The sequence below is a fragment of the Alternaria hordeiaustralica genome (genome assembly GCF_023758085.1).
Source record: "Alternaria hordeiaustralica strain BMP 2776 chromosome Unknown scaffold_47, whole genome shotgun sequence".
Lineage (NCBI taxonomy): Eukaryota > Fungi > Ascomycota > Dothideomycetes > Pleosporales > Pleosporaceae > Alternaria > Alternaria hordeiaustralica.
This window is the reverse complement of record NW_026056819.1, coordinates 20924-42152: the sequence shown is the minus strand read 5'-3', so window position 1 is coordinate 42152 and position 21229 is coordinate 20924. Positions and strand designations below refer to the sequence as shown.

General features: G+C 53.6%; 9 protein-coding genes across 9 annotated transcripts; 3 read left to right on the top strand and 6 right to left on the bottom strand.

Annotated features, from left to right (window-relative positions):
- Positions 1-2: 2 nt before the first annotated feature.
- J4E84_010810 (uncharacterized protein) lies at positions 3-420 on the bottom strand (the record flags this gene model as incomplete). Its single annotated transcript, XM_049393365.1, has 3 exons — positions 3-47; positions 140-267; positions 318-420. 3 exons carry the CDS (start codon positions 418-420, stop codon positions 3-5), a joined length of 276 nt encoding a protein of 91 aa, XP_049238896.1.
- Positions 421-1583: 1163 nt separating this feature from the next.
- On the bottom strand, positions 1584-2488 carry J4E84_010809 (uncharacterized protein; the record flags this gene model as incomplete). Its single annotated transcript, XM_049393364.1, has 2 exons — positions 1584-1891; positions 1939-2488. 2 exons carry the CDS (start codon positions 2486-2488, stop codon positions 1584-1586), a joined length of 858 nt encoding a protein of 285 aa, XP_049238895.1.
- Positions 2489-3580: 1092 nt separating this feature from the next.
- J4E84_010808 (uncharacterized protein) lies at positions 3581-4778 on the top strand (the record flags this gene model as incomplete). The annotated part of the gene is made up of 3 exons (XM_049393363.1): positions 3581-3747; positions 3797-4490; positions 4542-4778. 3 exons carry the CDS (start codon positions 3581-3583, stop codon positions 4776-4778), a joined length of 1098 nt encoding a protein of 365 aa, XP_049238894.1.
- Positions 4779-5420: 642 nt separating this feature from the next.
- J4E84_010807 (uncharacterized protein) lies at positions 5421-7213 on the top strand (the record flags this gene model as incomplete). The annotated part of the gene is made up of 2 exons (XM_049393362.1): positions 5421-6729; positions 6783-7213. The coding sequence occupies 2 exons, from the start codon at positions 5421-5423 to the stop codon at positions 7211-7213; spliced, it is 1740 nt and encodes a 579-aa protein (XP_049238893.1).
- Positions 7214-7788: 575 nt separating this feature from the next.
- J4E84_010806 (uncharacterized protein) lies at positions 7789-8726 on the top strand (the record flags this gene model as incomplete). The annotated part of the gene is made up of 3 exons (XM_049393361.1): positions 7789-8071; positions 8123-8190; positions 8298-8726. The coding sequence occupies 3 exons, from the start codon at positions 7789-7791 to the stop codon at positions 8724-8726; spliced, it is 780 nt and encodes a 259-aa protein (XP_049238892.1).
- A 152-nt stretch (positions 8727-8878) lies between these two features.
- Positions 8879-9529, bottom strand: J4E84_010805 (uncharacterized protein; the record flags this gene model as incomplete). The annotated part of the gene is made up of 2 exons (XM_049393360.1): positions 8879-9228; positions 9517-9529. The coding sequence occupies 2 exons, from the start codon at positions 9527-9529 to the stop codon at positions 8879-8881; spliced, it is 363 nt and encodes a 120-aa protein (XP_049238891.1).
- A 1041-nt stretch (positions 9530-10570) lies between these two features.
- On the bottom strand, positions 10571-12878 carry J4E84_010804 (uncharacterized protein; the record flags this gene model as incomplete). Its single annotated transcript, XM_049393359.1, has 3 exons — positions 10571-12221; positions 12355-12587; positions 12687-12878. The coding sequence occupies 3 exons, from the start codon at positions 12876-12878 to the stop codon at positions 10571-10573; spliced, it is 2076 nt and encodes a 691-aa protein (XP_049238890.1).
- Positions 12879-17362: 4484 nt separating this feature from the next.
- UBC11 (Ubiquitin-conjugating enzyme E2 11) lies at positions 17363-17834 on the bottom strand (the record flags this gene model as incomplete). Its single annotated transcript, XM_049393358.1, has 2 exons — positions 17363-17471; positions 17530-17834. The coding sequence occupies 2 exons, from the start codon at positions 17832-17834 to the stop codon at positions 17363-17365; spliced, it is 414 nt and encodes a 137-aa protein (XP_049238889.1).
- Positions 17835-18630: 796 nt separating this feature from the next.
- On the bottom strand, positions 18631-19441 carry J4E84_010802 (uncharacterized protein; the record flags this gene model as incomplete). Its single annotated transcript, XM_049393357.1, has 2 exons — positions 18631-19197; positions 19247-19441. The coding sequence occupies 2 exons, from the start codon at positions 19439-19441 to the stop codon at positions 18631-18633; spliced, it is 762 nt and encodes a 253-aa protein (XP_049238888.1).
- Positions 19442-21229: the final 1788 nt, after the last annotated feature.

Genomic DNA, 21229 nt, shown 5'->3' with positions numbered 1-21229 from the left:
GTCTATACCAGAACGGTTGGAGTGTATACCAGAACGCCTGGATTCGACTGAAGGCGAATATTGCCCAAATTTGCAGACGCATAAAGTTGTCCAGAAGGATACGCCAGAGGTAAACTTGAGTAGGAGGCTGAAACCATACTGCTCGACAGATGGGGCATTTGTCTCCATTCGGGGCGTCGATCATGTCTTCGAGGCAGACGTCTCCGAATACGTGATCGCAAGGCTGCACGCGCACAGCGCGATGATCTTCGTCGTATGGACCCCAACCTAAGAATATTAGTACATAGTTACATATCAAGATAGGGGGAAGTACTTACAGAACGTGCACTTGTCTTCGTAGAATTTGTCGTTCTCGCCAGCGCGAACGACATTCTTCTCCAGGAAGGTCTTCTTCGTAACACCGAATAGCTTTTTGAACATGGTTGTTGTTTAGGTTGTGGTGAGGTTGGGAAGCTGTTGTAAGAGCCACGCGATTTTATATAGTCGTGCAGATGTGTCAGTCCACTCCAATGTACAGCAAAAAGGTTTGAAGGACAGGGCGCATTGTGCATTAACTCAAGTTGTTAGAGAGTGAAAGATGAGGTGAAATTGAGAGCATTCACTCGTAATTACTGCGGTGACCCAGAGGCGACAAGCCAACCACACATCCCGCATTTCATACGACTCATACGTAAGGAGATACTCTACAAAAGAAAGAGGTATCGCGGGTCCAAGAGCCTTGGTCGTTACTGCTGCGTATAAGTAAACTCTTAGAGACAGCTAATAAAGCGAGAGGCGACCATTGGTGCTGTGTGAGGTGGCTAGTGTGGGCGCCACATCAAGCCGTCTACATCCGACGAACCAGAACCTGTAGCACTCTTCGGCATATCACAACTCGAACGACTGACCAAAGGAAATCGATGACTGCAAACCATGGTCGGTAGGCACAGAGGAAAGACGCGGGCAGTCTCCACGTGGATCCGCGTCACGGGCGCAGTTTAGCCGAGCACTAGCGCGCCTGCGCGCCAGCTACAAAACCCCGCCAAAAACTATTTTCTTGCTCCTCCAACGGCCTGCCTTGCCAACGCTGCGTTTCTTTGCACACCTACAGACACTCTTTCGAGAGCACGTCCTACCCTGCAAATGAGAAATTCGGAGTAATCTTCACTTTTTATCACGCCCACTTGTGGGCTGTACTGCTCGTAAGAGCCTGGCGTGACTCACGTCTGCATCCGGCATCAGAAAACTCAGGGCGCCAGAAAGCGCGACTTCTTGCTTCGGCGGGAGGGGGCGTGGAACTGGTGTCCCTATGGGAGTCGGTGCGAAGATTGTGTGCTTTGATCCTTCGGGTGAGAGGTGACACTGTAGTACAATACGCAGCGTACTTGACCTTGAGTAGCCTTTTGGGCGAAAGAGGGCACGGTATCATTCGATTCTGATTACTCGGGCGAGGCAGGCCGTTCACCTTTTTTTTTACTATGTAAGTGCGCTTTGCGCTGTCTCCTCTGGTTCGGGGATACTGCTAATAAAAACTCATGCGAATCCAACGACACGAAGCCCTGCGACTACTGCGCGATTTTTCTCTCGTTCTCTCCCTGGAGCGCTTACTCCTGCGGCTCCGATGCCACGTCCTTCTCCAGCGCATACATGATGTCTGTCCGCAACGTATACTTAGTTCCCTTCACAACGTCATCGCCCGAGTGAATAAGGAAACGATGCTGGAAGAGCAGGACGCGTCCGGCCTTTGGCTCGACGTCTATACGGCTCTTCATACTGCTGTTGAAGAATGTAGTGGCACCACCCTCGAGCTGTTTCTCTCCGCTCTTCGATACCGCGTCATTGAGGTAGAGATGCAGGGTGAAATAAGAGCGCTCGGTGCCGTCGGGCGTTTCGTAGGTCCCATCGCAATGCGCTGATCTAGTCAGCAGCTATAGTCGCAAGATGCAATGCAATACATACGTTTGAAATACTCCCCGCCGATGTACTTGAGATAGCGTCCGCGTTCATTGAGTCTGGTCACCTTCCACGTCTCGCCCCGTCTCGCTGGGCCGTTGCCTGTGACGTCGACCCAGTTGTGCAATCGATGGATCTCAGGCACCGACGCCTCTATCCTCGCCCATAGCTTGGCCATGATCTCTTTGTTGTCCCAGATAATGCGCCCACACTTTCTCGTGTCCTCATACATAGCTTGCATGCCTCCGCCAACGTTGACCAGAGCCCTTTCCCACTTGCCATTTGTGGTCGCCTCGGCTGCTTGCACTAAAGTGTTGCACTCGTCTTCGGAGAGGACACCATCGAGTATGACAGCCCAAGACTTTTCGTCTTCCAACAGGCCAGCCTTTTTGAAATCAATTTTGGACCTGGTCAAATTGGGCGCTGGGCCTTCGAGGAAACCATCGGGCAGTGTATATTGGGAGGGCGGAGGGCTGGGCTGGACGGATGTCCGACCTTCGTGGGTGCGAAGTAGGTCTTCCTTCAAGTCCGTGGGTAAGGTTCTGGCAGCTGCCATTGTTGATAGATATCGCACTGAAACTCGGAATGTGCGCAAAGGAAGCATGTCCTGAAACGAATTTTTGAATTAACGCAGGCTATAAAGGCTGCGCCGGGCTGTGAAACCAGCTGACTGCTGCCTGGAAGCCGTCGATCCATATGAGAGACATGGAGGCCACAAGGCGTCCATCGTGCATCTGCTGCATATCGCCCACAAGGGACGCGTGAAAGCTCTCAGGAGCGACTTCCTGCTCATCTTATGCCTTGGTCGCCCTGGAAGAAACAAGCAGTAGCTCCATGACGCGGGTCCCTGGCGCGGCCACTGGACGATGATCGGCGAAAAGAAAGCACAGTAGCTGGACAAATGACTTCTAGAGATACGGCCGCCGCCTTCTGCGCTGTGTTCTCAACGTTTCACCTACCATGGGTGACAGCTGCCATGTTAGCTGTCCAGGTGGTGCTGGGTGCTGGGGTGGCAGGGACGATCACGTGGAAAGGCAGTAGCTATTCGCGGCCCTTCTCGACCCTCACAGCCTCGCGTTTCAGGCACACGGGCTGCATCCGGGCTGCATCATCATCGTCACCGCGCACAACTGATCCACCAGCTCATCCACAGGACGCGAGTCGGACGCAGCACAGTGAAGGAGTTTCATGTGACCCGTTGCTTCTTATCGACACCAGCGCCGTCGTGCAGTGCGCGACCAAGCCCATCGCAAGCCACTGCCGCTGCCTCCCTGCTCCGCCAACCGTCGCGCCAAGCTAGAGGTGCCGACTTCACTCCTAATTTCCCGCTGACACGCCAGCTTCACGACGCTCCGAGGCGCTGACGCGACGCCGCAAAGCTCAATTCCCCGCGACCTGACCATCGTCGCCCTGTTCCTCCCAATTACCAACACGTCGTCCCTGGCGTCGCGACCGGCCGGACCACCACGCTCGCCGCCGTTCGCTCAGCAACCACAGCACTAGCCACGCAAACACACCGCCCGCCGCCAGCCTACGCCAGACCCTGCGTCTATCGTCTATCGTCTATCGATACCTGCCATTCTTCACCCACCAGCGACGATCGTCGCGCGCCTCTCGTTAACACCACATCTCCCGACTCACCGCAGTCATGTCGCACCCCCAGGATGCCGGCTCTCCGGTGCCCCCAGCCCACCGCAATCGATTCCCAACGCTCTTCGAAGTCCTTAGCAGGACAACCAGGCCACCGCTGGATCTCTTTTCCTTCTACATCTACATGCGCGACCAGCAGCGCTCCGTCGACTACTTGGACTTCTGGTAAGACAATCCCATGTCCAGGCTCTGGGACCACGCTGACCACCAACAGGCTTGATGTGTCGCAACATCTGCAGCTATGCAGGCTTTACGTCCGACGGTTACACAGGAGCATGATAGAAGAAACTCCTGATCTTGAGAAAAACAGTAGGCGTTCATCCTATTTGTTGAACAATGCTGGAGAAGGCCCTTCTAACGAGAAAGGTGACAATCTGTCTGACCAGCGCTTGTCCGCCTTTCTTCGTTCCGACCGCGGTAGCCGCAACCACTCGCCACAAAACAGTCAGGGTAGCAATCAGAGCCGAGAGTTCCCGCGTCCAAGCCTGAACTTACTAGACACTCCGGGTGATTCGAGCTCGCCCGGCCAGGACTCATCCGCCGACAACACACAGCCCAGCAGAGAGGACCTGCGCGCGTCGGCAGAGAAGATCTTGTACACGTACTTGCTCCCTGGGTCCGAGCGGGAAATAATAATTCCCCAGAGTATCCTGACTGAGGTTCAAGAGGCCATAGAAGGGCCAGAGCAGCGTGCGGATCCCGAGCTCTTTGACAGTGCCAAAGACTACGTCTTCCAAGCCATGGAGCGCGACGCATACCCAGGTTTCTTGCAGAACAAGGGCCTCGGCAACCTTGTGCCCCAGAGCATGATGCTCCGTCTCATAGTAGGACTGATCAGCTTCTTTGCGGCCATGTGGACGTCCTTCATTCTTATATTCCTTGACAAGTCAAGAAGCACGCGCTGCTGGGTATGTCACCTTTCGGTTACACGATGGAGAATCAACTAATGTTGTGCACAGATCATCCTCCCGTTCACTATCGCCATCTACCTCATCTTCACGCACCAGTACATGCTTGACCCAATCCTCGCCCTGGCTGGATTCAGCGAGTACACCTTCTTCGACTTCAACCGCATCAGGGAGCCATTCGTCAAGAAGACGCTGAACAGGCGCTCCATCACTGTCATGGTCATGTTCCTGGCTGTCACGGTAGCCGTCTGCTGTCTCTTCATCTTCGTTCCAGGCAAGCGCCTGTAAGCCAGTGCACCTGCGTGGCTTGTTTTGATACCACATGTAATGTTTGTTTATTCTTGGCGTTGTCAGACAGCGAAGCGCGGAGGGAATCAAGACCAGCGGGGACATGGAGAAGATACCCCCTCGCTTCGTCGCCATCCGACCTCCAGCAGGCTTTCCTTTGTTTTTGGACCGATGCTTGGATCGGCCATGTTCTGGTAATGGACGGCTGTTCTCTTTCTAGAGCATGGTGTTCAGGCGTTCTCTGTGAGACGATCAATAGCGAGTTCAACTGAGATATAACCCCCACCAATTGATATTCATCTTTAGCAGCGCTCAAATGCCATGTGAAAGTAGTCAAGCGTGAGATGTATGCACCCCTGATTGACGTTTGGCGAGCCGTTAGGTGTGGAGTTGGTGCATGCACGCCAAGGCGCAATGACGTGAACCGCGGCCGGCTTTCACAACGTCGAAGTGCACCTTACGTCCATTATCGGCAGAGTACGCGCATCGCCAGTCGCGCCCTGTATAGCTCTATCGGAACCACTACCAGCACTCCCTAGCCCAACGCTGTGATCTTCCAATCGCTCGCAATCGCGACATCCGGCGTGCCAAACCTTCTTGCAGCTACAGGCACTAGCGGAGTGGATAGCAGCAACCAGCAAAATGAGCGGGCCAACAGCTAAGAGCAAGAGAGGGCCGACGGTGCTCATGACCGACAGCCGCGACGCTGCACCCCGAGCACCCCAACGACCCGGCGCAGGACAGCGACAGGCGACAGGCGCGCGCTTGATCTCGGTGGACAACATCCTGCAGTACGCCTCGGACATTCCCTCGCAGCAGCAGCGACGCGGCCCGCCTGGCAACGCCAACCGCCCCATCATGCACACGCGCACCCCCAGCGGCCGCCATCCGCTCGATCCCAGACTCACTGGCCGCCTGATCCCCCAGCACATGCCCACGCGCTCCAGCAAGCTCAGCGAAAAGCTCGTCCTGCTGCCCGAGACGGAGGGCCAGGAGGAGGACGAGAAGGGCGACTTTGACGACGACGAGTACGAGGGCCCGCCCACCGACGAAGACCTTGCGCGACGGACTCCCAAGGGCGGGCCAAACGACAAGAGCTATGCCGAGCGCCTGCCCAAAGCGAAGCGGACGGACAAGCTCTCGCGCGTGACGGCCTACTGCACCGCCCAGGCCTATAAGATGAAGAGCACCGCTCAGTTCGTCAAGGATACCCACAATGCGCGCACCAAGCTGTACGACGACTGCCTCTACACCGTATACCACCTCCCGCTGCTGCCCGGGAACGATGGCTACCGGGTCCGCAGTAGCCCGGCGCTCAAGAGCCCAGGCGGAAAGACAGTGCTCGACGAAGAAATCGAGCGCAACGAGCAGCGCGATCACCACGAAGGCTACTTTGGCGACGAAGAGACATACTACGTGCGCGACGACCACGAGCTCGACCAGCCCTGGGACGGCATGCACGACCGCCGAGACTCGACCGAGAACTCCAGAATCGCCCCCAATGCGCTGACCTTTGGCGAGATGTTCGTCTTCTCGTACGGCGTCGTTGTCTTCTGGAACTTCACCGAGAAGCAGGAGAAGGATATACTGGCCGACCTGACCTTCTCCGCCGTCGCTACCGGAATCAACATCGCATCCCGACCCTTGGCCGAGTCCGACTTCGAGACGGAAGAGTTCCACTTCGAATACAACCCCGAGATCCAGCGACCCCGCGTCTACAACGACATGATTACCCTCAAGAGCGGAGACCACATGATCAAGCTAGCCATGAGCCACGCCATCGCGCAGAGCACCAAGCTTAGTCTGTTTGAGGAGAGCATGAGCCGGACGATGCTTGCCGCGCAATACGTACCGAAGCGCTTAGCACTCACCGGAAAGTTGGGCATGAGGAGAACGGATGTAGTCAAGATGATTGGACAACTCTTCACCAGCCGTGTCGAGGTGAACCTGTGTACGTATTGAACCACCCGCTCACGAACCAATGATTACTAACCACTCTTCCAGCATCCAATATGCTCGACACCCCAAGCTTCTTTTGGGATTCTGAACCTACCCTCCACCCACTCTACACCGCCGTCCGCGAATACCTCGAGATCAAACCCCGCATCCAAGTTCTCAACGAGCGATGCCAAGTCTTCTTAGATCTGGGCGAGATCCTCTCCGACTCTATCAGCGACAAGAAAATGACCAAGATTACGTGGATCATCATCGTCCTCATTGTCCTGAGTATCTGCATAACGTGTTTGGAGGTGCTGCTCCGGTTTGCTATTCTGCAAAAGGGCAGGACTAACGTTCCTGTGGCTGGTGACTTGGAAATCAGGGCCGTGGGTGGACTCAAGGGGATGAGTCCGCCCGCGTATGCTGGCCCGGGCCTACTCGCTGCGAGGAGTTTGGTTTGGTTTGGCAGCGGGGTGAAGGGTCTTTTGGTTGGTTGAGTGCATGACGTGTGATGGGGAACAGAGGGGTAATACAGATCACGAGGATATGCATCGGGTGGTCTTCCCACAGGCATCTCTAAGAAGGCGCAGTGCTGTTCGGTCGCGTTTTTATCATTATTATAGGCATCAGCGATAGGCGTTCTCTGGTCGGCGCCAATGGTGTGTTCTTTGGTTCTACAAACTCTAGACTGGGGATACGTGTAATTCTGAAGGGTTCAATTCCAGACAAAATGCATCATCACGCTCCTTTCCTCGTCCTCCCCTCTTCTCCGTCGTGATCAAGCACAGCGAATACGTGTAGTCTTTCAAGGGTCGGTTTCCAGACAAGATAAGTCATCCACGTCTACCTGTCATGTTTCCCCCTCGTCCATCGTCATCAAGATTCCCTTTCATCCCTGGACTGTATATTTCCAATAGGCTCCATGCCAGACTGAATACATCATGGAATCCCGTCCCCTATTTTACCCTTCCAAGTATCGTGATAAAATGCCCCCATTTATATTCCACATCTCCCTCCCAGCATCTTGATCCTCCATCTTCCCATCCACATTCCCACCAGCCACCAGCCAATCATGAAATTCAACACCCCCCTTCTCAACCTCCTCACCCTCACCGCCATCCTCATCCCCGATGTCTCCGCCCACAAAGACAAGAAGAAAGCCGCCGCGGAACTCGAGAAAGACATGACGGCCCACACTCTGGAAGCCAAGGCCGTGAACTACATGGTCTTTGTCGAGCCTCTCTGGCACTTCATGGACATGTGGCATGACCATGAGGCCTCATACGGTGTTACAGGTCTGGACTGGGTGACGGATGCCTGTACAGGCGTTGATGACAGGCCGTTTAAGTGGGACTGTGAGTTAGCCGGTAGAATTGAGAGAGAGTTCTAGATCTAACGTCATGTAGTCAAACCAGCGTGTATCCGCCATGATTTTGCATATAGAAACTTCAAGCGCCAGGGGAGGCTAGGTCATGTGAGTTATGCCTTCCTTTCCATCCACAATCCCGCCCTAGTTTTTGCTCTTCATCTTCGCTCTATCCCAATGCACAAGAGCCACAAACTAATCAAACCACACAACAGCAAGCCCGCAAGAAAATCGACAAGAACTTCAAGGAGGACATGTACGAGCAATGCAGGAAGGAAAAGCACAAACACTTGTGCCGTATCGGTGCGAAGATTTATTATGCCGGTGTGAGGGTTATGGGGAGGAGGGATTTGGTTGAGCCTGAGAAGACTCTGATACATGCGACTGGAACCGCCAACGCTACCACCGAGGATACTGCTTCCATCGCTGCCGTTGCCATCGACTCGAATGCTGAGATTAGTGCTGAGGAGAGGGCTCAGAAGGTGTTTGAGGCTTGGATTGCGGAGCTGCGAGCGCATCCTGAGGTGCTGATGGAGATGACGGAGAGGGATCTGGAGAATGTTGAGGTGGCGCTTGATGAGGGGATTGAGGACATTGAAAAGGGTGATGAGGTGCAAGAAGAGATGGCTGCTGTTGGCATCTAGAGAGGTGTGCAAGCTACTGGGACTGACCACGCAAAACACAACGTCCACTGTGTAACGGTCGAGAAATCGCTGTCTCTCCGTCCGTGTATGATTTCATCCATCATTCAGTATTACCAATAGCAATACCACCCATCTACCCCACCCATTCACAACTACTCCTTATCCACAGCAAAAGCCTTCAAATCATCCATCGCCACACCCTTCAACGCCTTCTCATTCGTCGCCTTGAGCACAACCTTGGGCACCTTCTTATCATCCATGCCCGTCCTCGCATCAAACGCCTCCTTCCACCTGCTCACACAAAGACACCACTTGCAGCCATCCGTCAGTCCCACTTGGCGCAAGTCGTTGCCCCGCGCGGCAGAGAAGTCGAGGAACTCTTTCGATACTACACCTGCAATGGCGTGGTTGCCGGCGTCCGAGGCGGGCACTTCGCAGTAGCCTGAGCGCGTGAAGCCGGTCAGGGGTTGTGTCGAGTGGAGCGCGAGGGGTTGCTTGAAGACTGTGGTGTGTTAGCCGTGGTAGGCTGGTGATGGGTGTCCTTGTATATGTCTGGCCTGTTCATCGAATCGCAAACACCCGTCGCAGTGCATGGACGACGTTGAGACTGCGAAACGCGTGCCTGAAGATCCCGAGTCCGCGACGAAACTGTTTCATGCAAATGAACACAGGATCGGGATGTCGCGTAACCGTTTGGCTGGATCCCGAACGTTGAGACTTGAGACGACCCAATGCGGGATCCCGATGTCTTGTCTACTCTTCTCCATTGAAACCATGTGATCTTACGTACCGTTTAGAGACATACTGCCGGCTTCTTCCCGTTGCTTTTCCCCGTGATTTTGAACTGGCGCTCTTTCCCACTTAATCTGCACGTCGTGAACGTGAGCGTATTCGCGTTTCGGAGCTGTTCGTGCTGAACGTGTAAAGTTGGAGAGGAGATTACGTAGTAAGCGCATGAGTGAGGAGATGGCAGCAGCACGTGCAGTTATTAACGTGCACACAATGGTTGACGGCTTGACGGGTGGTGGTGTGCTCAAGATGGCGTCAAGAGAGCGTTAGAGCGGAGGTTTAGCGCGTAGGGCTGAATGGATGACGTTTGGCAGGGGGGTAGCTGCCGCAGATCTCGAGAGCTGCGCGATCGGCTGTTGCACCATCGTGGGCCGCGGCTGGGATCTGGGCGTTGGGCGTCTTTGCCGGGGAGCGGGCCTAGGAGCGGCGATCGGCGCGACGATCTAGATTGTGATGCCATCGCAGCTATAGATGAGTGCTTTTGATCTGTCGTCCCTAATATTGGTATTCGGGGTCTTGACGTGCTAGATGTGGTATTTATGCAGGCTGCGGCATCCATAAATTTACCCAGCATGTGGCGTGAGCGGAGTTTAGGCAGTGTATAGGCACCACCAAGTGATCGGCATGTCTGGACAGAGTTCACACGGAGGTTTATTCATGTTGAAAAACGTTGCATCATCTGGGATGGTATTGATTTGAAGTGATTGAAACAGAGCTACTGCGCCATGCAATTGTTCGTAGATGATCCTTTTCTGTAACCGACAGCATCAAGATATCATCGCAGTCGTGGATGTAGAGAGCGATCGTGGGCGACACGTATTGATGAATAAGGAAAGTAGAAAGTATACAAAAACACCGTATCCCAAATGCATCCGTGACCGGTCTTGCCATCCAAACGCCGCCAGTAGGAAAGATCCCAAACACCTTTTTGTGGGTATGCAATTCGCTGCCATCCTTATGAGATCGGTAGGCCGTGGGTATATATGCAGGTTGTAATGTAGTAAGTCGTATGCGCACTAAGCGCAGCGTCGTGAGTGACGGGTAGTGTGCGGTGCTCATCGGTGCACGGCACCCGCCTTGATCTCTCTCTTCATTTCCTCGAGCTTCTTGTGCATCTTCAGGAGGTCGTTCCTCTGCGCCTCAGTCGGGGGCTTCTCCGCCTCCGTCAGCTGCCAGTACAGCTCTTCGTACTTCTTATAGTACTTCTGGAACCTCTGCGAGAGCTCGACTGTCTGTCGGAAGCTCAAGTTAGGCATGGAGGGTGAAGTGGTCGATGTGGAGGAGGCGCCTGGGGATGCGCGTGGGTTGTTGTGGTGGTAGCGCGAGGCGAGGCCGGTGTCGATGTTAGCGACCTTGCGGACCTTGGGCGCAGTGGTGGGAGTGTTGGAGGAGGAAGAGTCGTCCGATTTGCGCTTCAAGGAGCTAGTACTGGAAGGCGTAGAGCCGTTGGCCTTGCCGTTGGGGTGTGAGGGGGTGTGAGTAGGAGTTGCGCGGTCGCCACTCGGCTTCTTCACAGCCAGGTTGTGGTTGTGGATATCGCTGTCAATGTCGTTCGCCTTGCGCTTGAGGGATCGGTCAGAGTTACCACCGGACTTGGCGGGCGATGGAGCTGCCGCAAGTGCCTTGTGGACTGGGTGCGAGTCCTCGAAGTCACTGGCATTGACAGGCGGCGAGGCGGAGAGAGGCGAGGGATTCTTCGGCTTGGTGTTGATAGGCATGGTGGGCTTGAAAGGCCGGTTGGCGGGGCGGTCTCGCTGCGAATCGCGGCCACTCATCTTCGGTTTTGCGCGTGGGTTGGTGGTGCCTTCTGAAGCGGGTGCTTTCTTGTTGCGTATCTTCGAGGCGTCGGCGGCAGGTGTGTTGGATTTGGAAGGTGCGACAGGGCGAGGAGTTGAGCTTGAAGGCGTCGAAGAGGCTGGGGCTGTTGCTATTGTGGGCTGCTCCTCCTTCACCTCTTTCACGCTCACTTCCTTCGCGGCCGCAGCTGCCTTCTCACGGGCCAGGTACTTCTCCTTCATGGACGACTTCGGCTTGATCTCTACTTCCTTGGCGACCTTGGGCTTCTTCTCAACTGCAGGCTTATCGGCCGCCTTCTTCGTGACCGTCTTCTTCTTGGTGAGATCAGATATCTTGTGCATTGGGGTGCTCGCTTTGGGCTTAGCTTCCGGCGCCTTCACCGTCGAACGCGACAAGCATATGCCCTGGCCTCTCTGGTCACGGGGCAGCAGGATCTGCCAGAGCTTGTCGTCCTTTGCCAGCCGCTGGCGGTCGAACGACTTGATGGCGCCATCAATGGCTTGCTGCCGGTCCTCGGCACTCTGGTAGGGAAACTTGAACGGATTCACCTCACGGAACGACTTGTCGGTCAGCTGCCACTTGTCGGCGTCGGCTGTGGAGCGCTTGGCTATCTTGGGCAGGACATCTCGGATGTTGGCCAGCGACGTCCTGCAGGTGGCGGCGAGAGAGGCCTCAGTGGCAGGCTCCCGCGCAAGGAGATGGATGATGGGCACTCGGAGCGCGCTGACGATCACGTCATGGCTGTTGCTCGGCTGCGAGGTAGGAGCCCGCTTGTGCATGGGCGACGACGACGCGCTGAGCGATGGCGAGCCCAGCATGGAAGGAGCGAGGTGCGATGCCTTGAAGCCCGTCGACGGGAAGCGGCGATGGGCTGGTGTGCGCCCGGGAGCAGCATCGCCGACAATGGTCCTGCAGCAATCTTTGTCAGTCCTGGTATACACAACTGGGTCTCATCATGGCAATCATCCGCGACAGGGGTGCTCGAGTCTCTCGACTTGATGCCAGAGATCGTGGGCAGCCGTGGGATACCGGGGAGGCATACTTGTTGGCTTCCTTGAACTCTGATATCGCAGCCATGTTACTCCTAAGCTGCTCCAGCGCCGAGTCTACGCCTGCCGTCACGTCCTCCGCCTTGTGTACCATCAGACTGTGGTTGATCATGCCCGCAAACTCGAGGCTGTCCGGGCTGCCAGTCCCGCTGGACTTGTACAATTCGTATCGGTGGAGCTCGCTGCTGCTCTGCAGCATGTGCGTCTTGTCGCCATACTTGAGTTGCTGTTGTTGTGGTTAGCCCAGCTCGTGCCAGCCCCCATTCCGGGTCGAACCACCCAGGAACACCTAGGTAGCAACACAACACCAAGCGTGCACACATACTGGAGTCCGTCCGAAGATTATCTGCGGTGATTTTCCGCTCCTGACACTGGCCAGGAGCTCGTCGACAATGTCCTGGGTAATGTCCACCTGCATGGCCTGCACAGGCGGTCGTCTGTCGTCCTTAAGTCCGGCGTCGCTATCCGGAGCCCCGACAAGGGCTATGCCGCCCGAGGGGAGCAGCGAGGTCGCCATGTTGGTGTTGTTGGCGTCTATAGAATCAAAGAGGCGGAACGAGGTGTGAAGCTCGCACCCGGATGTTGCTAGGAGAGGCAATGCATGGAGAGAGCACCCAGGCACTGAGCGAAGAGCAAGCAGTGCAGTCGGGTCCGAGGCAGAGACCCGTCACAGACGTCTCTGGCGTTTGGGTGAGGCGTTGGTAGGCTCGAGGAGGACGGAGGAACGAACAAAGGACGCTGCTCGGAGGACCGTCAGACAGGTCAGACTGTCACTGTCATAGCGCGCCCGGAATCCAGCGAGCAAGCGTGCACGGATATCAAGGTACGATGCTGAAACGATTGGTTGTCACGCACAGGATCAACGGCTGGGAGAACCAGACAATGTTGCTATAACGATGCAGTGTATTCACACGCAAAAGTGAAGGGTAGTGAGCTGGACGGAGGCCGAGCGAGTTGCGGTGTTGGGCCAGCACACATGCCTGAGAAGGCGGTGGTGCCGACAAGGGCGGTCGAGGCATAGCACGATTACGCTTCAGGGTGCCAAATCCAGCGGCGGCCCGCTTGCAAGGTACCTCGTGCTACCTCAATCTGTGGCCGCTGCAAGGCATTGCCATTCACGCCCACTGGTCCCATTTCGTTTTATTAAAACAGCATGCTCGTCACGGTACGCTGCCATCATCACAGTATGCAAAAAGCGCAGAGCGACAGCTTTTGACTCGGGACTCGATCTCCAGGTGCTGCGCCATATTCCAACACGCTGACCAGAGCTGCACGGTGTGCTGAGTCTGGCAAGCCTGGGCGGGTCCACCATCACTCGTGGCAGAACTGCGGGCAGCAAATGGCCTGCGTTTAAAAACGACGGGCGCGGAATTTGGGAGCCGGGTGCGCCAGGCAGGGTCGGGTATGTGCTGTACCTGTTTCGAATCCAAGCTGCCCTGTCCGTGTTTGAGACCACCGCAAGGCCATGCTTCACGTTGGCCTGCAGTCGCCTCTCCAGTATTGCCAGTGAGGCTTTCCTCATCCTCCAAGGCGCATCGCCTGACCAGAAAGATTCCTCACGGGCTGAGGCTTTCGGTTGGGGGCATCGCGTCACCCGCGCTGTCATCCGGCGCGGCGGGTTCGGTGCTGGTTAGATCAGCTTCATCGGGAGGCGCCATGACAGGGTCATCCAAGCCCGACCTATTTTGGTGCCTGCGGAACCCTCCACCGAGAGTGGGGAGCTTGCTTCCTCGAACGACTCACTTGTGGGAGCTATGGTGGAACTCTGCAAATACCAGCAGCTCTCCAAGCTTTCATCAGTGTCTCGAAACGACTACACAATTCATCGCTGCTGAATTCGTTGCGCTTCAAAGTTTTCATGCGAGTCATGCCACTTCCTCCAACCCCCCACCTCTAGCAGTCAGCCACACTCATGACTACGACGAACCATTTGACCAGGCGTACGTCGGCAAGCAGGGCTGCTTCTATGATTCGTAGAATATCATCGGCTGCAGCGTCAGGCGGTATGGTGGAGACTAAATCAGAGACTAGAAGCCATCCGCGTTGGAACCTCGCGTCCGGTTCGACGGCCAGCAACAATAACCGAATGCGTGAACGAACATGTTACTCAACATGTGCATGAGTAACGACGGCTGCAGGTAGACGAGCAGCGTGTGTTCGTGGTTGCTTCTGACCTTCCCGAGCACCTGCAGCGAGACCAACGCTGACCTGCATATACAGTCCGTATCGCTCGCCAGTGTTGCCCATCCAGTGTATCTAACAAACATTGCCAGCAAGCCATGCGAACAGCTGATGTCAAAGATCAACATCGATCAGCCGTCACTCCCGACCTCATCGGGTCTACAAAGCGTCTTCCAATTTGGAGACCTTCCGTGTTCTGGAAGGCATCCGAGGTATAATATCTGCACCCCTGACCCCGTCTTTTGGCGATATTGCATTGCGAGGCCATGGCGGGGTACGTAGATGAGGTACCACAAGCTGCCGTCACAAGATCATCAAATCTCCATGGAAAGTGAGCACAACGATGTCAGTGCCATTACTTTTCGATGGGTTCGCCCCTCGTTCGTGCAACGTTGTGTCGAAAAGCAACACTGCAAACCTGAGATCGAGACTGCACATCGCGATCCAGTCCCAAAACTTGCCTCGCCTTTGTCCAGCAACTTTTTGGGTCTGCAGATGACTGCGCCGGCAACTGGGGTAATGGAGTATTCGCCTCCCGCTTAATTCGTGCTACCCGATCAAACCGGGCGTGTTTATCATGAACACATTATGATCTTAATTATCTTAACGTTGCCGTCTTAATAGATTATATCTTATTTTAATCTTAATATTTTTCCTTGTAAAGTTTATTAGGAAGCAAAAAGTTATAATAACTTAGTATAGTTGTAATTCTAATGTAGTTATCTACATGTACTATAGTACACACTTAGATCTAAAAATTTTAGTGTCTTATAAGCAGAATAGCTGCCTAGCAATAAGTATAATAAAATAAATCTTCTATAGAGTAGAGACCTTTATTATAAAAATAAACATCTTCTCTAGAGACCTGCGCCTATTCTTACAGAATAAGAATATAGCGCTCTTTTAAACTTATATAACGCCTACTTAGGTTCTTATTAATAAGACTATAAATGTAAAGCAAGTAGTACGCATTAACCTTACTAATAGATTCCTCTATACCTCTTAGAAGCTTAGATTATTTGCGCTAAATAGAGAATAGCTAAAGAAGTAGCTTAACTATAACTATAAGTAGCCTAGCCTCTTTATTATTATAAATAGAAATCTAATAAGTATATAAAGTATATTAATATAACTAAATAGATAGAGAGAGAGTGTAAGGCTCTTAGTAAGCTTATTTAAAAATTTAATATTAGAGGCATTCTTACTAAGAACAAAAGGCGTTTTATGCTACAGTTAGAGATAGGTAACAACTAAGTAGTTTAGGCTCTGCTTAAATTTAGGGATAAAGTAATTAGCCCTTAGATTTGTCCTACACAGAACTAGAGGACGGGACATTAGTAGGAATACAGCGTTGGTTCCATCATATTATTCATCATCATTTGTTCATCATGATCGGATTTTATCCTTGACGAATGAGGCTGATACCCACTCTGCATGGAGACTTTGCTTTTCTCCGCGATTCTGCGGTACTCAAAGCCGCACATCAGCACACAACGTTGATCTAGAACTACCCCTATACTATGCAAATGTCATTAACATTGGAAAGCAAGTCCGAGCAAAAACATTCTTCACAAACAGTACGTCAGCACCGTTACGGATGACCCTCCTGTCACATCACAAGAGGTCCGCATCATTTCCTGGCTACGCGCGCGACGCAATACGAGGCTTCGGGAGATTGGGCGCCGGACAAAGTGGCTCCCACATGGCCGGCCACGCATCCAATGTCCGTAATTGATTGTGGTAAACCTAGAATATTAAGTCTGCCTCAACAGCCGCTGCGGAAATAGTAGCGTCGCACTCAGACCTTCCCATTGCGCATCCCCGATCCGAAGGGCTTCCCAGCCTCCCAGCCACAGCACACCACCACCTCAGAAACGCCGTCATGCATAACGCCATGACCCAGACCCCATCTAATCTCCATTTAGAAGTTCATAACGCGTCGCATGGCTTTGTAATCTCAACTCGTACACTGTCAGTCCGCCATGTACGTCGTCACTAACCTGACTTGCGCAGCTTGTCTAGTTTCAGTTGTCTAGAAAGTCTAGAAAACTTGGAAGAAGCAAAATCGTGGATTGCGTGCCCTGATCGGCGAGGCGCGCGGTGATCAACTGATGTGCAGGTCGGTCAGGCCCTGAGGGACGGCGCTGGGCGCGTGGGCGTGGGCGCAAGTGCAGACTCCGAAGGTGCGGCGTGACCCCGGTCTTCGATCCCGCGTTGAGCGGCAGTGGCGTGGGGCAAGGCGATCGCGCTGCTGAGGCCGCCTGTGTTGGGCGACACCGCCATGTTTCTGCGCACACGAGCAGTAGATGATGGTTCGTGTCTGTGATATTCTCGTGTTGAATCTCCTACTCTAATGAATTTTGTACGTTGTGTCGTACACTGAGGCGATGGCTGGGTAAGTTGGTGTTGGTGGGATAAGCAGCCACCGATGGCATGGCACTGCAACATCACTCAACAGAACAAAGACATCAAGAAGGCATGTTGTGAAACAGAGATTTGTCGTAGGTATTCGTAATTCCTGAGATCGCAACGCCACAAGACACCAAAGTTGAGTTACTGTGACTATCCTTTGACACTATCCAACGCCGTCGCAATGCGAACCAATATAAAGCGCCGAATGCAACTCCATGCCGAAGCCAAAAGTTAACCCAGCATATCAATCCTGCTTGTTATCCCAGGTGATGGCAAGAAATCAACTAAGACCTAACGCCCCGCTGAAGATGCGCAACAAACTGTGCCGTCGAGGAGCATGCCGGGCCGATTGTCAGACGCACCGAGCTGCGAGACACTGTCAGATCCAAGTAGATGCGGCGAAGGCGCTCAGGCGTCCAGGTCTTCGGGAGCCTTGTGGCGGGCGAGGACAAGGCGCTTGTACTCGGCGGGGTCCTTGTCCCAGAGCTCTGCCGCCTGGCCGTTGAGAGGGCTTGAGCTATTCGTTGTCAGTACATCGTTCTTAACGCTTGTGTCAAGACAAGTCTTGGACTCACTTGTTCGGCTCGCCCAACAAGCTCTGCAGACTCAGCAAGACAGTGGTGATGTTGTAGATGGCGCTCCACTTGTCCTTGAGGATATCAAGACAGATGCGGCCTGAGAAGTCGACGTTGGGGTGGTAGATGGGGGTCTTGTAGAGGACGGTCGGCGGCATGTAGGGGTAGTTGTTGGAGAAGTCCATGGACAGCTTGAAGACGAGGTCGGCGTAGGGGGTGTCGGCGGGACCGTCAATAGTGGCAGTCCAGACAGTCATGTTCTCGTCATCGGGGAACGCGGTGATGCCAGGGGTGGGCTTGGTCATGATGTCCATAAGCTCCTTTTGCAGACTGAGAGAGCGTTAGTGGCACGTCCATGGATATTGAGTAGGAGGGATACGGACCGCGCTGCAATGTTGGCGTTTGCACCGCTCATTTTGATTATATCGAAGTTGAAGACGAGACTTTTGGTGTAGTTGCGTTGCAAGTCTGCAGAATCTACTACGGAATCGCGAGTTGCAGCGGGGCAAATGGTGTTCTGATCGCAGAGAGATTAGCAAAGCACCGGGACCGTCCGGTAGTGTGAAAGAGACAAGAGGCTGGCGTGAATTCGGCTTTGTTCGTGCTGGTGTGCGAGAGGGTAGAAGGGTGCGTGGGACGGCGTGGCTAATGCAGGCACGGCGTGGATTTGATGTTGTGTTGATTTCCCTGCGTCTGCCCGGCAACGAGGGCCCCGACACGTGCACATCCCTGCACGCGTTTCCCCGCTCACCGTCGATCGCTCTCGTCCAATCAGAGCGCGCGAGGTTCGCGTTCTTTGACACAACGCCTGTGTTTCAGGACGACGCATCGTAAAGGGTGAATGGTGAAGAGAAGTACTTTTGTCACTTGTGCCCAAAGAATTCATTGTAGATCCTCTGGAGTGAGGACAAGTGCATCCACTTGAAGTAGTGGCCAAGCCTGTCTGCATACAAGTGTAATTCCACATTGGGGGTGATGCATTAGTGGATATGTCGCATAACTTGCAAAGGGATAACACTGTATGGAGTATACTGTTTACAGTTTTGGATGATTGGGAAACGAATGTTATTCGCCCTGTTTCTGACCAGCACCTGGGTAGCATCAGTCCTCATCCAACCCTTTGACCCTCTGTTCCTCCACAAGTCTCCTTTCCAAGCTACATCTTAGCACCCTCTTGTCCTTGCCTAACCCCTGCTCCTTCAGACAGTCATCCTCCCGGTCCCAGTACACAGCCCAACCATATCCACCCTTCTCCTCTTCGACAGCAACAAGACATTCCTCTCCATCCAACGTGAGCCCCTGCTCATCCTCTGTCCAGTCCCAAGGCCCTACTGTATGCTTCTTCGCTTCCACACGCGGTCCGTAGCGTAGTTCGCGCGTCGTCTTGTTGGCATAGAGCCAATTGAGCTTAGGCTTTGTGGGTTTCGAAGGAGCTTTGTTGGAGGGCGTGGGGGATGGTGTGGAGGGTGCGGATGAAGCGGGCGATGGAGGTGGTGAAGGTGGCACAGTACTGACGAGGCCTAGCACTGGCGCTGCAGGCATTGGGCGATGCGGTAGTTCTGATGACGGGAACGGTAGATAGAAACCGGTGAAGGGATGTGGTGGTGGCTCATCGTTCGGACCGGGCTTTGGTAGTCCTGTTTTCGGATCTTTGGGCCAAAGCCGTATCTATACACTGGTCAGCCTGTTCAAAGGAACAAGTAGATTCGTCGCATACCTTGCCATCTTTCAGTACTACGATCGCACCGTCCACCTCGTCCCTCTTCCGACTCTTCGCATCACAAAACACATCTAGGTAGAACTCTTCTTGGCGCTCATCGCTTTCTGCTTCTTCGTCTAGCAGCCGCTGTTGATGTACCGCTTCGTTGGCGCCAATGGAGATGGGAATGCCGGCTAGCGTCAGTGCGTACATCGTGTTGTTCAAGTAGGTAGACGATTAAGGAGAGTGGATATCGCATGAGCGACGTGATCAACGCGCGTAGGAGACATGCTGTGGAATGCTGTAAACAGGATGTAGGGCAGCGCAAGCTGGGATGCTGCCCAGGTGAGGTGGAGTTCGGCACGATGTTGTCATAGTGGGACGGCTGGACTTCGGCTAAAGTTGCCATGCCTGACCCAATCCCCTCATGCGATATGGGCAGTCATCACCAATTTGCTCAGGCATCGCCTATCGCGCTATGTGTCGCTTGACTTCCTTGCAAGTACTGAGGTTAGTGATGTGCTGTCTGCAAAAGGCTGAACAGGACTGCACTCGATGGTAGATGTCCGTGGATTTCCTCATCCGATATTACCAGCATTATTTGCTCTTGAAAGTGCGACAACTAGATATTGATCATATGAATTTGTTCTTTCAAACTGTTAAACTTCTACGGTTTATCTGTATCGATAATCAAGGTTCTTGCAGACTGTTGATGTCGTAACAGAGGCTGTGCAGATAATATCTTCTCTCATTGTCTGCTTACGTGACAATATGATAACTCGAGTGGATGATGTGCCCGGTATCGTTGCGATGCATTTCCAGCGAGGAATATGCGGTTCCAGGGGATTGAGAGTGACTACATACTAAACGTCGTTACTATGTTGCCCCGAGGACCATTGAAAGCAGAATGTATCAATCGCGAGCAGAGTCTCTTCTCGGGGTAGCTACGGTCTCATCATGCCGCATACTTCATATAGTAACTTCAAGCACCTCACCTCCATTTCGCAATGCACAGCATCTGTCTTTATTGCCTCCCGATGCCTTCGATGCTGTAGAGGGTAGGATAACGGCGAAACTGAGTGTACCGCATTTGTCCCATCAGGTTTTGACCTGTGATTGGAAGACCAGGATCAGAAAGGAAATTGTGCGGTCTACTTCGAGTCCACGGATGCTGGAGAGCAATGGTTGCCGAAGCCACCGAAGGCCTGGGGGGTTTTGGTTCACTGTAGTTGCAAAGTTTGTGGGACCGGTACATATTGAGTCGCGAATGGTAGGAACAGCAAGGCCACGGTCGTATAACATTACTTACTTCAAACGTCGTAACATGCGAGAGCTGTTACGCGTAGTGTGATACTGAACAAAGGTTGCTTGAGCGATCTTGCGCCTTCATCATGCGAAACGAAGCCGGATCTTTTTCTTGCCAATGTCCAAGCCTATCTATCTGCCTACTGCAACCTTTGTGGCTTGTGTCGATGTGTACGGCGTTCCTTGGCCGTTGGATCTGACGGCGCGTTGCCTCGGAACTTGTTTGGTTCTAAGCCAGCTCATTGGTAGAATCGCGCGCTTCCAATTTCGATGGTGTAAATGCGGTCCTTGAAATTGTGTTCAAGTTCAGATGCCTCGCGGGAAGTGTTGAGATGCCACGCGGTCACGTCGTAAATGCCTCGGTTCTTTCCATACATGCGCCGCGATTGGTGACGGCATACGAGTTACCAAGGTATGGTGGTGTTGAGGACTAAGAAGCCACACAACATTGCGGTCGCGGCACGCCTGATGGCTGCATCTACGAAGCTGAGATCTCAGTGTCGTCGGCTTGGAAAGTCGAATTCATAGTTGCCTCGGTCATTCAAGTAGGAACTCAACGCTGATTGGAGAGTTTGTAGGGAAGCCAGAGTCTTGGGAAGGTTACCGATTAGGCTCCCAAGCACCGGGTTACTATGCAACGATCGCCGTGTTCCGAGCTCCTGGTTATGGGTGCATGAGATCTGGTTCCCAATGACT